We start from the raw sequence: 11,816 nt of genomic DNA, 5'->3' as shown, positions 1-11,816 counted from the left end.
CTTTTTCAAGCCATCCAAGTTCATGTCGTGTCAGTGCTTCGGCCGCCGTGTCCCGCAACTTATTGCTGTCGTGAAAGCAGCCTCATAATGTGAGGTCTGTCGAGTGTCTTAGGAGTCTGTGAATGGACTTAACCTGTCTGAGTTTTTTTTTTTCTCTCCCCCTTTCTTTGTCTTTGCACAACTCCAGATCAAAGTTCTCAGAGATAACAGGTATTAACCGTGTTTTTTCTTTTTTTTTTTATGGTTCCGAGGGACGCCACTGACACAGCTGCACAGAAACGCAGTCAGGACTATTAACAGATCGATGTCCGGTTGTCGTCTTGGAGCCGGAGACGGATCGGAGACATGAACAGATTTTATTCCCTGGAGGCGGCAGAGCCACGGGAGGAGACGAAAGCTGCGGGGTCGTTCAAGTTCGTGTCCGAGGCGAAGAGGGACGTGTGGAGGGAAGGCGGAGAGGGGAGGTCGGAGCCGTCCTGTTGCCTCGGTGTCAGAAACATTTCCTACACTGTCAGGTAAACGCCGCATGCAAACTGTTTTGCGTTTGGACTAAAAAACAAGAAGAAAACAATATGTGCAGGTTCTTTCAGATTAAAATCACGCCAATAATTCTCCCAAATTTTTATAAACAACAGACAAATTGTAGTGTTTGACTTTAAAGCAAGAATTATTTCAGCGCTTTATTGGCAGGTGTGGGGTGAATAAATAAAAGCGCAGTTAGAATATGGCTCATGCATGTCTCTCTGTGTGTGTGTTTTAGTGAGCGTGTTGGACAATGGTGGGACTTGCCCTCCTGCAGGAAGAGATGGACCCGTCAGATCCTCAATGATGTCTCTTTCCACGTAGACAGCGGGCAGATCATGGGCATTCTGGGTAATTCAGGTTCGTACGCAGGTCGAAAGAGTAAAGAGTTCAGTCATAGCTGGGTTTCCCCGTACTACCCCATCAGATCTGGAGAAAATGAGACAAACTCAAAGTCAATTTCCAACATAATCTTGCAATTGTGTTATTTTTATATTCCGCTATCATGTAAGAGAAGTGCTGCTCTGTTTCATCTCAATTTTTAATAGTATGAAAAGACAACATAACCACTTGGAGGAAGGAAAAAAGCTGCATTTGTCTTTCAGTTACACCCCAAACTGATACTTTGTTTCTTCTTCTTCTTCTTGTTCTTTTTCTTCTTCTTTTATATGCAGCTCGTTGTGAGGCCTTCATGCGTTTTCCCTGTTTTCCAAGGAAGCTAAACTACCAAAAGTAGTTGGACCCAAACAGAGATGTGTTAAAATGAGAAAATGTCAAACTAATCAGTAAATTAGCTTGAGATTTATGAAACTCCTACGACATGAGTATAATTGGAAGTTGGAATCTCTTCGCTAAAACACATAGGAAAATAAAAATCTCTCCCAGTCTTGTTCCCTTTTCTTTCTGGACATCAGGAACAGAAATATGGGACTGAACAGGGTGCAGTTCATTCCTCCAGCTCTGGTTGTGCCAATAAGCTCGAATCATGCATCAAATGAGTCAGTATGTGGTGATTGACCATGATTGTGTTTTAATTCTGCATCGTGAAGGCTCGGGGAAAACAACACTGTTGGACGCCATTGCTGGCCGGATCGGTAGCTCCGGCACCCTGCTGGGTGAGGTCTTCATCAACGGCAGAAAACTGAAGAGGGAAGAATATCAGGACTGTTTCTCCTATGTCTTGCAGGTAAAAAACAAACAAAAAAATCACATCATGCCATTTCTGATTACTGAATTTAAACTGGGACCTGCATATTTTTTCAAAACGGGCCTGGGGAAGAGGAAACCTCAAGTATAAAGTTAGTTCACTAGAATAAACTGCAACATGTCGAATCTGTCCGGATTACACTAAAATAACAATAATATAACCCTTTTTTTTTTGCCATTAACTGATTTTGTATTTGGCTCACATCTGCTTTAATTGAAGGGCATGTTATCGTATCTTTCTGATCTTGAACAGTGGTGTGTGTATATTGACCTCTCTGTCACAGACTTATTAGAAATAGGAAATGTTGAATTACTAATAAAATGGTTGACAGACACTCTGAATAACTTTAAAAGGTACAATAAGAATCACCGGGAGAACCAATATGTGTAGCATTAGTGAGTTTCCGTAAGTATTTTCAGAAATGTAATCAAATAAAAGGTTCAATATGAGCATATGTTACTTGAGTTTATTCGAGGACTTTTTACTCAACTTTACCGAGGAGGATTCTCTACTGCCCCACTACTTTAGATCACGAACACAAAGACACTCACACTTTGGCAAAATCTCCAAACAGGCCGCCCTGCCCTCTTTATGAAATTAACTTAAGACCCTTGATAGCCTCCTCATACACCTAATCTCTCAATGAGAGGTGCTCATGTGTGTCCAAAGCTTGAATTAAAAACAGTAGTTTTAAAAACGGGCTTTGCTTCATTTCAAAATCGTCTCTCTCCCTTCGCTGATAGCAAAGCTTTCTGCTCTCTAAGCTTCGTCATTAACTTCCTCCGCTAAGCCGCAGATGAGGAGGTGATATGAGCTCCTGATATTAAAGTCATTCGGAGGAGACAATAAGGAGGACTGGGACCGGGTGGCGTGCCATGTGTTAATTGAAGCAGGTCCAGCTGCTTGAAGTGTGGGTGTGTGTGTGTGTGTGTGTGTGTGTGTGTGTGTGTGTGTGTGTATAATAAGGCTATTTGCATAGGAAAACTTGAATACTTAAATATAAGTTTAAAAAAAATATATGTGCAAGATTATGAACAGATCTATTGAATGTTTCTTGGAAATGTTTATTCTGTTCCATAAAAATGTCCTTTGGGACCTGAACATGGACATGAATATTATAACATGGTTTTAACTACAAATTTTTGATAATTATTAAGACGGTAATATATTACATTAAATTGAGATAAGGGGTAGGACTTCTTCCTACTCCTTCTCAAACAGAAAAGTGGTGGTAAACAAATTATTTTGTTCTTGGTTATGTATGCACACGTTTTCTCTGCGCTACTGATTGCTTGTTTTCTTGGTTTTTTAAAAAAAAAAACTGTTTGAAATAAACAAATCAGATCAAAATCAAATCATGAAAAGCCATGAAATGTTCATCACAGTTCACTGATGTGAAAATGGATATCAAATTTGACATGTAGTTGATGCACATTGATTTATTTTGTATTCTTTAGAGGTTTTCCACTGAAAGTTATCAGAAGTTAAAATTAGCATTGAATTGTTTTGGGTTTTTTGGTCTGTTTTTCAGAGTGATAACTTGCTGAGTTATTTGACAGTGGAGGAGACCCTGACTTACACTGCCCAGCTGGCCCTGCAGAAACACTCAGCGGAGGCCATCAAGAAAAAGGTTGGAGGGGATTTTCTGCGTTCTGTCCACTGTTACGGGTTTCTCTGCTTTGAGCAACATGTTCACACAATTTGTGAGGAGAGCAAAACAAAGAAGTGTTGCTAATGATCTTTGAAACAAGATTGTAGGCCTCTGTTAGAGATCAACTGTAATATCCTGGTATTTCTTTTATTTTCATCCAGAGAAAAGCAAAGCGTATTTCCCTTTAATAAACGAAATGATATCTTACATTGATAATCAGTCTGCCTTGGTGGTAATTACTGCTCACCGACCTTGACCTGTGGCCTACATGTAGGTGTCGGCAGTGATGGCTGAGTTGAGTCTCAGTCACGTGGCGCACAGTGTTATTGGAGGGCGAATTTTCCCTGGGATCTCTGGTGGTGAGAGACGGAGGGTCTCCATCGCCAGCCAGTTACTCCAGGATCCAAGTAAGTTTCTCCTGACTGGAAACAGCTGAGATGAGCTACAGGCATTTTATCCATGAAAAAGTCTTCTGAGGTCTGCAGCTAATTTAATCGTCATTATGAAATAAACAGCAGACAGGCATTATTCTTGAAATTGTGAATCTCAGATCAAATGATTCATTAAAAAAACGCCTAGGCCTGGGAGGAGGGATATATAAAAATGAATTTTGGGAGGTTTTAAAAATAAGCCATACAATTTATTTAAAGTTTAATCAAACACATTTGTTTTTAAATGTAATGTTCAACAATGATTCAAAAATAACAAGGCTAACCAGTTTGTTTCAGTAATATATTCTCCACCACATTTAGATAATAAAGATTTTAGTTCGGTTATCTGTGCTAAATATAGAGCTGATATGTTTATCTGGACATTATTATTGATAACACATTAACTTATTAAAATTTAAAAACAGTCCTAACAGTTATAAAAGAAAAAACATGCTTTTGTAGCAAGAACATAAGCTTGCATCCAACAAAGACAAACCAGCATTGAGTCACTATCTTAAAATACATAGACTGTGGTTATGGCCTTTAGTTGACTTAGGTTTTGTAAATTAACCTATTGGAAGCTTATATAGCCATGACATAATTACCTGGGATTTTCCAAAATTGTTTAAAAGTATAATAATCTTAGCTTATAAAAAACATCTGACTTTAGAATAACTTCTTTAAAGATTCCTTCTTTCATTATTCTTGCATTAAGTAAATAATAATTCTAACTGAACTAAAAAAAGAAAAGCTTAGTCAGTAAAAATAAAAAGATCTTTTTACAAAGTGTCTAGAAATGAACTATACAGACACAATTCATCTGGAAATTACAAGAGAAAACCGAGCAAGCAGGACAAGATTGGAGAATTTCACCAAAGCGTTCTAATTAAGGCATTTCTTTTATATTTTCCAGTCACACTAAATGCATAAACTACAAAATGCAAACAAGACAGAACGCAGAACCTTAGTGTGAAATGACAGGGGTTCAATAAATGACCCGTATCTCATCCCAAGAGTTTCAAAATCCCCCTTGAATAAAACAAAAGAATCTAAATGGTGCTGAGATAAGGAAAGGACAGAAAAAGGGATGGGGAGACTGAGAAGAGTATTAAAGGACCGGGTTATCACACCATGAGGGGAATGAGCACAGACCCACCTTTGAGTGTGTGTGTGGGTGTGGGTGTGTGTGTGTGTGTGTGTGTGCTCCTCCTAGGTGCGCTTTATCAGGTCCGTAGTGCTCCAGGGAGGACTGAGGGTCTTAGTCCTCATTCAGGATTAACTGGCCATGAACACACACATTCCCAGAGAGTCACAGTCGGAGTAATGAGAAGTTCCCATTCGCTGCCTCTCCAATCAACCAGGAAATGAATTAATCTCACAATTAAAGCATCTACTAATTCCACCCTGCTTTCATAATGCAAAGAGGCAATCTTTTAATTGTTCTAATTAGAGTAATTAACTAAAAAAAAAAAGAAGAGTGAACTCACTTATCTCCCCAAGTTAAGTTGGACCTACAGAGAGGCCTGCAAGTGCCACTTTAAGTGCAAGTGCTGTTGAAAGTTTTCTGCCTGGGTCAGGAGGAGTCGCTGTCCAATCTTTAACTTGTGCCCAGAGTTTCAGTGTGTGACAGTGATGAGGTCACTGGGATGGTGCTCCTGCAGGGGTGATCTTGCTGGATGAGCCAACCACCGGCCTGGACAGCATGACGGCCAATCAGATCGTGGTGCTGCTGGCAGAGCTGGCTAGGAGGAACCGCATCGTCATAGTAACCATCCATCAGCCACGCTCGGAGCTCTTCAGGGTGAGTTTTAGGATGAAAAGCAAAGTGGAGTTACTGGAAGTCTTGGGTCAGATGGGTTCATGAAAGTAACTTTATGGTGATGAAGTGAATGTATTTGACGAGTATCCCCCCAAAATTAAGTAGAAACTCTGTTAATTAAACAAGAGTGATTTGTTGGTTGTTATAAAACAGAGGAATCTATTGCATTGTAAAAAAAAAAATGTAAATAAACCAAAGAGGACTGGTTTGAATCTGTTCTGGATGGTGGAAAGCAGCAAAAAGTCCAAAGATAAACTATAAGTGACCTTCAAAAGACAAAGAAACTTCTGAAAGGGAGTTATTTTGAAAAGAAAATGAGCAGAAAATATCAGCTTCTAGATCTGGAAAATGGTTCTATTGCCTTTAGAGGAGCAATCCATGACACAATTTTCTAATTTTTCTTTCCAAAATATATTGAAAATCAGAAATCCATTGTCTCTCATTTAAAAATGATGCACCATTTTCTGACTCTGATGAAGACAGAGGGCATTGAAATGTTTGCTCCCATGAGGTTTAGACAAAAACGTTTGTGTTGACCTATCGCAAGTCAAGAAGTAAAAAAAAAGAATTAGATAAAAATCTAGGGATTGAAATACTTTTGCATAAACGTTAACTGTGAGGTAATCTGTTCTCATGTGTGTTGACCTGTCAGGTGTTCAGCAGGATCGCCATAATGAGTCGGGGAGAGCTGGTGTTTTGTGGTCAGCCGGAGGAAATGGTGGATTTCTTCAGCCAGTGTGGATATGAGTGCCCAGAGTACTGCAACCCTTTTGATATCTATGGTATCAATAACACAAAGCAACATTTCAGTACAAATGTAGCACAGTAACAGAACACCATACATGTAGAGCAGCAGACGTTAAAAACCCATGTGATGTCAAACAGTCGACTTCACCTCTGTGGACACGCGCAGCAGTGAGAGGGAGGCCGCCACTTTCAGTCGGATGCACGAGATTACGTCGTCCTATCAGAGGTCTGCCATCTTCCAGAACATGCTGGACAAAATGGAGCAGAGCCTGCAGATCTCAGACAAACCTGCCATCCCCTTTAAAAACAAAGAGTCACCCAACTGCGCTGCCAAGCTTGGAGTTCTGGTTAGGTCTGTAGTCTTTACTGCAGCTTGGGCTCTTTATAGCAGTGGTTCCCAAAGGTTTTCTTCTGCCCCCCCACCCCCTATGGATTACAATAAAATCCCCCCCAAAAAGAAAAACAAATTTAACTGGGTACACATATCGTTCAACCAGACATAAACCGATACACATATTTTGTTTTCAAACTCCACTGAAGTTTATTTCACACTTCAGGTTGCAACAAAACTACAAACCATCTTTACAGTGAAACACTTTTGTTTAACTGTTTGTTTTTTTTCATTCAACCATACCGCTTCCTGCGCCCCCCTGCAATGGCGCTGCACTCCCCCTAGGCGGCGCGCCCCACACTTTGGGAGCCACTGCTTTATAGCAACAACGAGTTTTGTGTCTTAACGGCTGTGTTTGATGTGTGTGTTTTGGGTTTTTTTTACGTTTAGGCGAACAGTCCGAAACCTCTCCAGAGACAGGATTGGTGTGATCATGCGTCTGTCCCAGAACCTGATCTACGGTTTCTTTGTGGCCTTCTTCGTCATCCATCTAGACATGGATGCGACCAAGGGTGCAGTGCAGGACCGAATAGGAATGATCTATCAGTGTGTGGCTGCTTCGCCTTATACTGGCATGCTCAATGCTGTTTCTCTCTGTGAGTCCACCAACACCATATTTGCCTGTTCCAACACTCATGGTTTATTAAGTATTGTCAGCAAGCCCGCAATTTTACTTGTTATGCGGCTTTACAAAGCTTATTTTTCAGTTTATGTCATGGTGTGACAAGCTTTAATGGATTTTAATGGGATTTTCTTTGACAGACCAACATAAAGTGGCACATAATGATAAAGTGAAAAGATAAGTAATTTAGTTCTACTGTGCTATTATGGGTATGATGTTATTGTCCTCCAATTTCACAATTGGGTACTACTTTATGTTGGACTATCATTTGAAACGCCATAAAAATATATTGAAGTTTTGCTGCAGGGATCTAATTGAATTATTACCTGTGTCGAACATGATGCAACATGTTTTCACTTTATAGAAAAAGTAAACAGGTCATTGTTTGATCTAGCTGTTGGGCACAGTGCCCAATTTAGCTTTAATGTGTTGCCCAAACCAAACGAGGATTAAATCAGACTCGATGCTGACCAATGAAAGATTTACCAGAAGACAGCAACTTGCCATCATCTCATTTGTACATCAAGTTACAGTACTTGCAAACAAGATGGCTGTAGAGCTAAATCTGTTGCTGAGACCAGGTGGAAGGTAGATGTACAAAGTGCTGTGCAGTGGCTTGCTTGAGGATATTACTTTGCCGCTTCGTGCTGACAGCAGCTTTCACAGCAGTGCAGTTTCTATTACCGCACAAATTGTTCAAAAACAGTGCAGAGAACATGTCAAAAACGTCAAGGTGCTGATTTATCCCTCAAATTTCCCCCAGAGTACAGACAGATCGAGCATCCGTGGGACGTTCTGGGCAGATAATTTAGACGCATGCAGTTTCCAGTGGTAGAAGTGTCCGCTGCGTTTTCATGCCACAGGGTAATGTCAGAGGTCATTCCCAGCTGCGGTTCAAAGTCAGGAGTGAACCAGATGGCATGACAGACTGAAAAAGTGGACCCTTTCTCGGTGATTTATCTCAGTTGTTTGACTGATTGTGTTTAGCTATTCATGCTTAAAGGGTAATGAACCTTTTCTCCACCACCGGTTCAGTCAAGCACAGTGAACTTTAACCTACAAACCTACAATGTCAGTATGGCCTAGTCTAGATTATGTTTTAACTCATGTATGCGAGTCTTTTTGGGGTTAACATGTTCAAGACTTCCTCAATAAAAGGTACACAACATTCTAGTTTAACAATTTCTTGTTTGTCTACAATTAATCTTAAATTTCACATCGCTTCTAGATTATATACAGAGTTATCTAAAAAGCTCAATTGAATTGATCCTGTTCTTTTAGCTAAGTATCTGCTGCTTATCGGCTGAGTCTAAAACATAAGCTTTAGGGCTGTAGATATCAGATAAAGAGGATAAGAGGTATGATAAAACAATGAATTGAGCAGGGGTCGCAGCCAGAGGTAGTGCCTGCTTTATCAGACTGACCTTGAAATTTGCTGAAAAGATATTACACTGAACTGCATGTTGTAAAGTAATGACTTTACTGCGTTAGGTGGACTGAGTTCTCGGAAAAGAATTCAGAATCGGCTCATCGGTTCGATTTATTTAGGGGATTTAGCAGTTTCAGATAATTAGTTAATAATAATGGAGCAAATGACCAACAATAAAAGTGGGCAATGAAAGGTTATAAATGTTCTATTTTTTCCTTTAGGAATCTTGTTAACTTGACAACTCTACTCAAATGTCATTTTTGTTTCTGAGACTTTTTGGAGGATCAGTATCAGAACTCTGAACTCATAAAGTTGTCACTTTGTTTTTTCTCCCCCCCCCCAACAGTCCCTGCGCTGCGAGCCATCAGTGATCAGGAGAGTCAGGACGGCCTGTACAGTAAATGGCAAATGTTCTTGGCCTACATCGTCCACATCTTGCCCTTCAGCGTCCTGAGTGTCGTCATCTTCAGCTCCTTTATTTACTGGTAGGTAGCTGCGAATGAATCCTCATCAAGCGCTCGATGAGTGTGCGGTAAAACAGCAACTCTTAATTCTGTCTGTTTTTCCTCTTCTCAGGACGGTGGGGATGCACCCGGACACGTGGCGCTTTTTGTGTTTTACTGCTGTAGTTCTTGTTCCCCATATAACAGGTGAGCTGAGAAGATGATGCTTATAATTAGACGTTTTGTCTTGCGTAGATATTTGCTCTAGAACATGTTTTTAGACCCACTGTCTTCTGTCTGTGCACTGTCTGTCTCGGAAGACAGAAGCACGGAGGCCAGTCAATCAATTTTGATGTCACTGAGCAGTTCATGTATTTTGTTAATTCTACTCAAAATGTGAAATTCATTGTGGGGAGAGTGGGACTTTTTGGGGGGGAGTTACACCTTTGTGCAAACAATGTCACCAAGATAATAATTATACACTTAAGATGTATGTAAAATGAAGGTTATTATGTATATAACATAAATAAATGTGTGAAATTCATAGTTTACAGTTGAAACCAGGTATTTGTAAAGACATGTGGCCTGTTTTTTTCTTACTTTCTGACATTAAATTAGAGAAAAAATTTTAGGACCTAAAAATTATTAATATTTGCTAAAATAATAATCATTATTAATTAAAAGTAAAAAATAAAAAGGGAGATAGTTTTAAAAAAAATTTTTTTGCTTTTGTCTAATGCAGAAGTTTGCATAAACTTGGCACTTATTTTGCCATGTTTTGTTTGTGCATGTTTTCCTTCCACTACATTTTCCATTAATGTGCCTAAATTCAGCAGTCTGTGAACACCTGGTTTCTTCAGCAATTACCTATTTGACTTATCCCGCTTATGGAAGATGTCAATGACTTTCTGCTGGACAATTGTCAAGTCAGCAGTCTTATACATGATTGTACATGCTAAAGCAACACATTTATGTATTCATTTACTTGCTGATTTTATTCTAATATTCAAAGAAACAAGATTTTGGGTTTATAATAGCTGTAAAAAATTATATGAATTATTAGAAATAAGCAACTGAAACACAGCTTGGTTCAGATGAGAGAGGAAAACGTTATGTTTTGACAGGTGTATGAGTAATGTTGGTGTTTTGTTAACAGTGCATAGATGTTTAAAATTGTAGTTTAAAAGGACAATGTTCTCATGTTTTACCATTTTAAGTGACTTGTTTTCCTGTATGTATTGAAATCCCCAACCTTTTCCTCAGGGGAGTTGTTGACAGTGGTTCTGCTAGGAGTGGTCCAGGACCCTAACATGGTCAATACTGGGATGGCTTTACTTAACATTGCAGGAATCCTGGTGGGATCTGGTTTCCTCAGGTTAGACGAACCACACCGGAACCTCGTTTTAATACATCTGAAGTCAAATCCTTTTTTTTTTAAAAACAGATATTTGACTTGTACGTTTTAAATGCGGTTGACTCTTCACATCTACAGAAGCACAGAGCAGATGCCGGTGGTATTTCAGTGGCTCAGTTACCTCACTTTCCAGAAATACGGCTGTGAACTTCTCATCGTCACAGAGTTCCTCGATCTGGAGTTCAACTGCAGTAAGTTTTTTTTTTGTGGGGTCTTTTTATTGACAGATTTGATTAAAAACACATTACTGGTGTTTCCTAATGTTTCGTAGACAGATAATGTGCTTCCCTTTCCTAACTGAAAGCATACAAACATTTTACATGTATATGCTTTATTGTTATTTTTATTTTGCTGATCCTTTGCAACTTTGATATTTAATGTTGCGACTGATAAAGAACGAGTTCAATGTTCAAGGACTCTTAAGTTGTGCGCGGGGTAACGTCAAGGTTCTTGTCTGCTTGTTTGGGTTAAAAAAAACAAAAAAACTATTTGAGTTTGATCGTTTCTGTTTTGTGTTATTCCAGACGGAACCAAATCCTTACCAGGAGAATGTGTGATCACTTCAGGGGATCAGATCATTGACATAGGCTACCCCGGTGCTTTGTCGCGGTACACACTAGACTTTGTTCTCCTCTACTCCTTCCTCCCTGCTTTGGTTGTGATGGGAATTATCAGCTTCAGGATCAGGGATAAACTCATCCGCCACTAAAAAGAAAACATTTCCATTAACGTGCCTTAATTCTGGCATGTCGGTCAGTTCTTCTGTGGTTCGGTTTTTGTATTTTGTCATAGTTTACTGTAACTGTGTAAAAATGTGTCCTAAAAAGTACAAGAACTGTCCAATAGATCATGACTAGGATGGCTAATAAGTTTAAATTATCTTATTTTAAGGTAGTTAGAAAAACATAAAACTATAGACATGGGAATCCAGCATTTGCTCATTTTAAATGTTCTTGTTAGTCTTCACATAAAACTTGCACATTATCTTAGTATTTCTGCCAGCACTTTAATTTTTTTTAAGCTAGACTTATTATTTTTTCTATATATTTCTTGAAATTGACTGTATTGCCAATAATGAGTTTTGAAACAAGCCCACTAATAACCCCAACGTTTCAAACATTGGAGACAGAAAAGACAGCA

General features: G+C 39.3%; 1 protein-coding gene across 1 annotated transcript; it reads left to right on the top strand.

Annotated features, from left to right (window-relative positions):
- The first annotated feature begins 321 nt into the window (after positions 1-321).
- Positions 322-11,702, top strand: abcg5 (ATP binding cassette subfamily G member 5). Its single transcript, XM_005804176.3, has 14 exons — positions 322-515; positions 761-882; positions 1,572-1,708; positions 3,261-3,359; positions 3,655-3,787; positions 5,473-5,612; positions 6,283-6,412; positions 6,516-6,729; positions 7,159-7,364; positions 9,166-9,304; positions 9,396-9,469; positions 10,526-10,637; positions 10,755-10,867; positions 11,201-11,702. Exons 1-14 carry the CDS (start codon positions 346-348, stop codon positions 11,383-11,385), a joined length of 1,974 nt encoding a protein of 657 aa, XP_005804233.1. The 5' UTR covers positions 322-345; the 3' UTR covers positions 11,386-11,702.
- Positions 11,703-11,816: the final 114 nt, after the last annotated feature.

The sequence above is a fragment of the Xiphophorus maculatus genome, chromosome 22 (genome assembly GCF_002775205.1).
Source record: "Xiphophorus maculatus strain JP 163 A chromosome 22, X_maculatus-5.0-male, whole genome shotgun sequence".
Lineage (NCBI taxonomy): Eukaryota > Metazoa > Chordata > Actinopteri > Cyprinodontiformes > Poeciliidae > Xiphophorus > Xiphophorus maculatus.
This window is presented reverse-complemented; position numbering and strand designations above follow the sequence as displayed.

What these genes read in the sequence shown, in the direction of transcription:
- abcg5 (XM_005804176.3), top strand. Translation starts at nt 346, where the DNA reads ATGAACAGATTTTATTCCCTGGAGGCGGCAGAGCCACGGGAGGAGACG. An exon ending in AACATTTCCTACACTGTCAG is followed by an intron (nt 516 to 760) that starts GTAAACGCCGCA and finishes TGTGTGTTTTAG; the next exon opens with TGAGCGTGTTGGACAATGGT. An exon ending in CAACCCTTTTGATATCTATG is followed by an intron (nt 6,413 to 6,515) that starts GTATCAATAACA and finishes GATGTCAAACAG; the next exon opens with TCGACTTCACCTCTGTGGAC.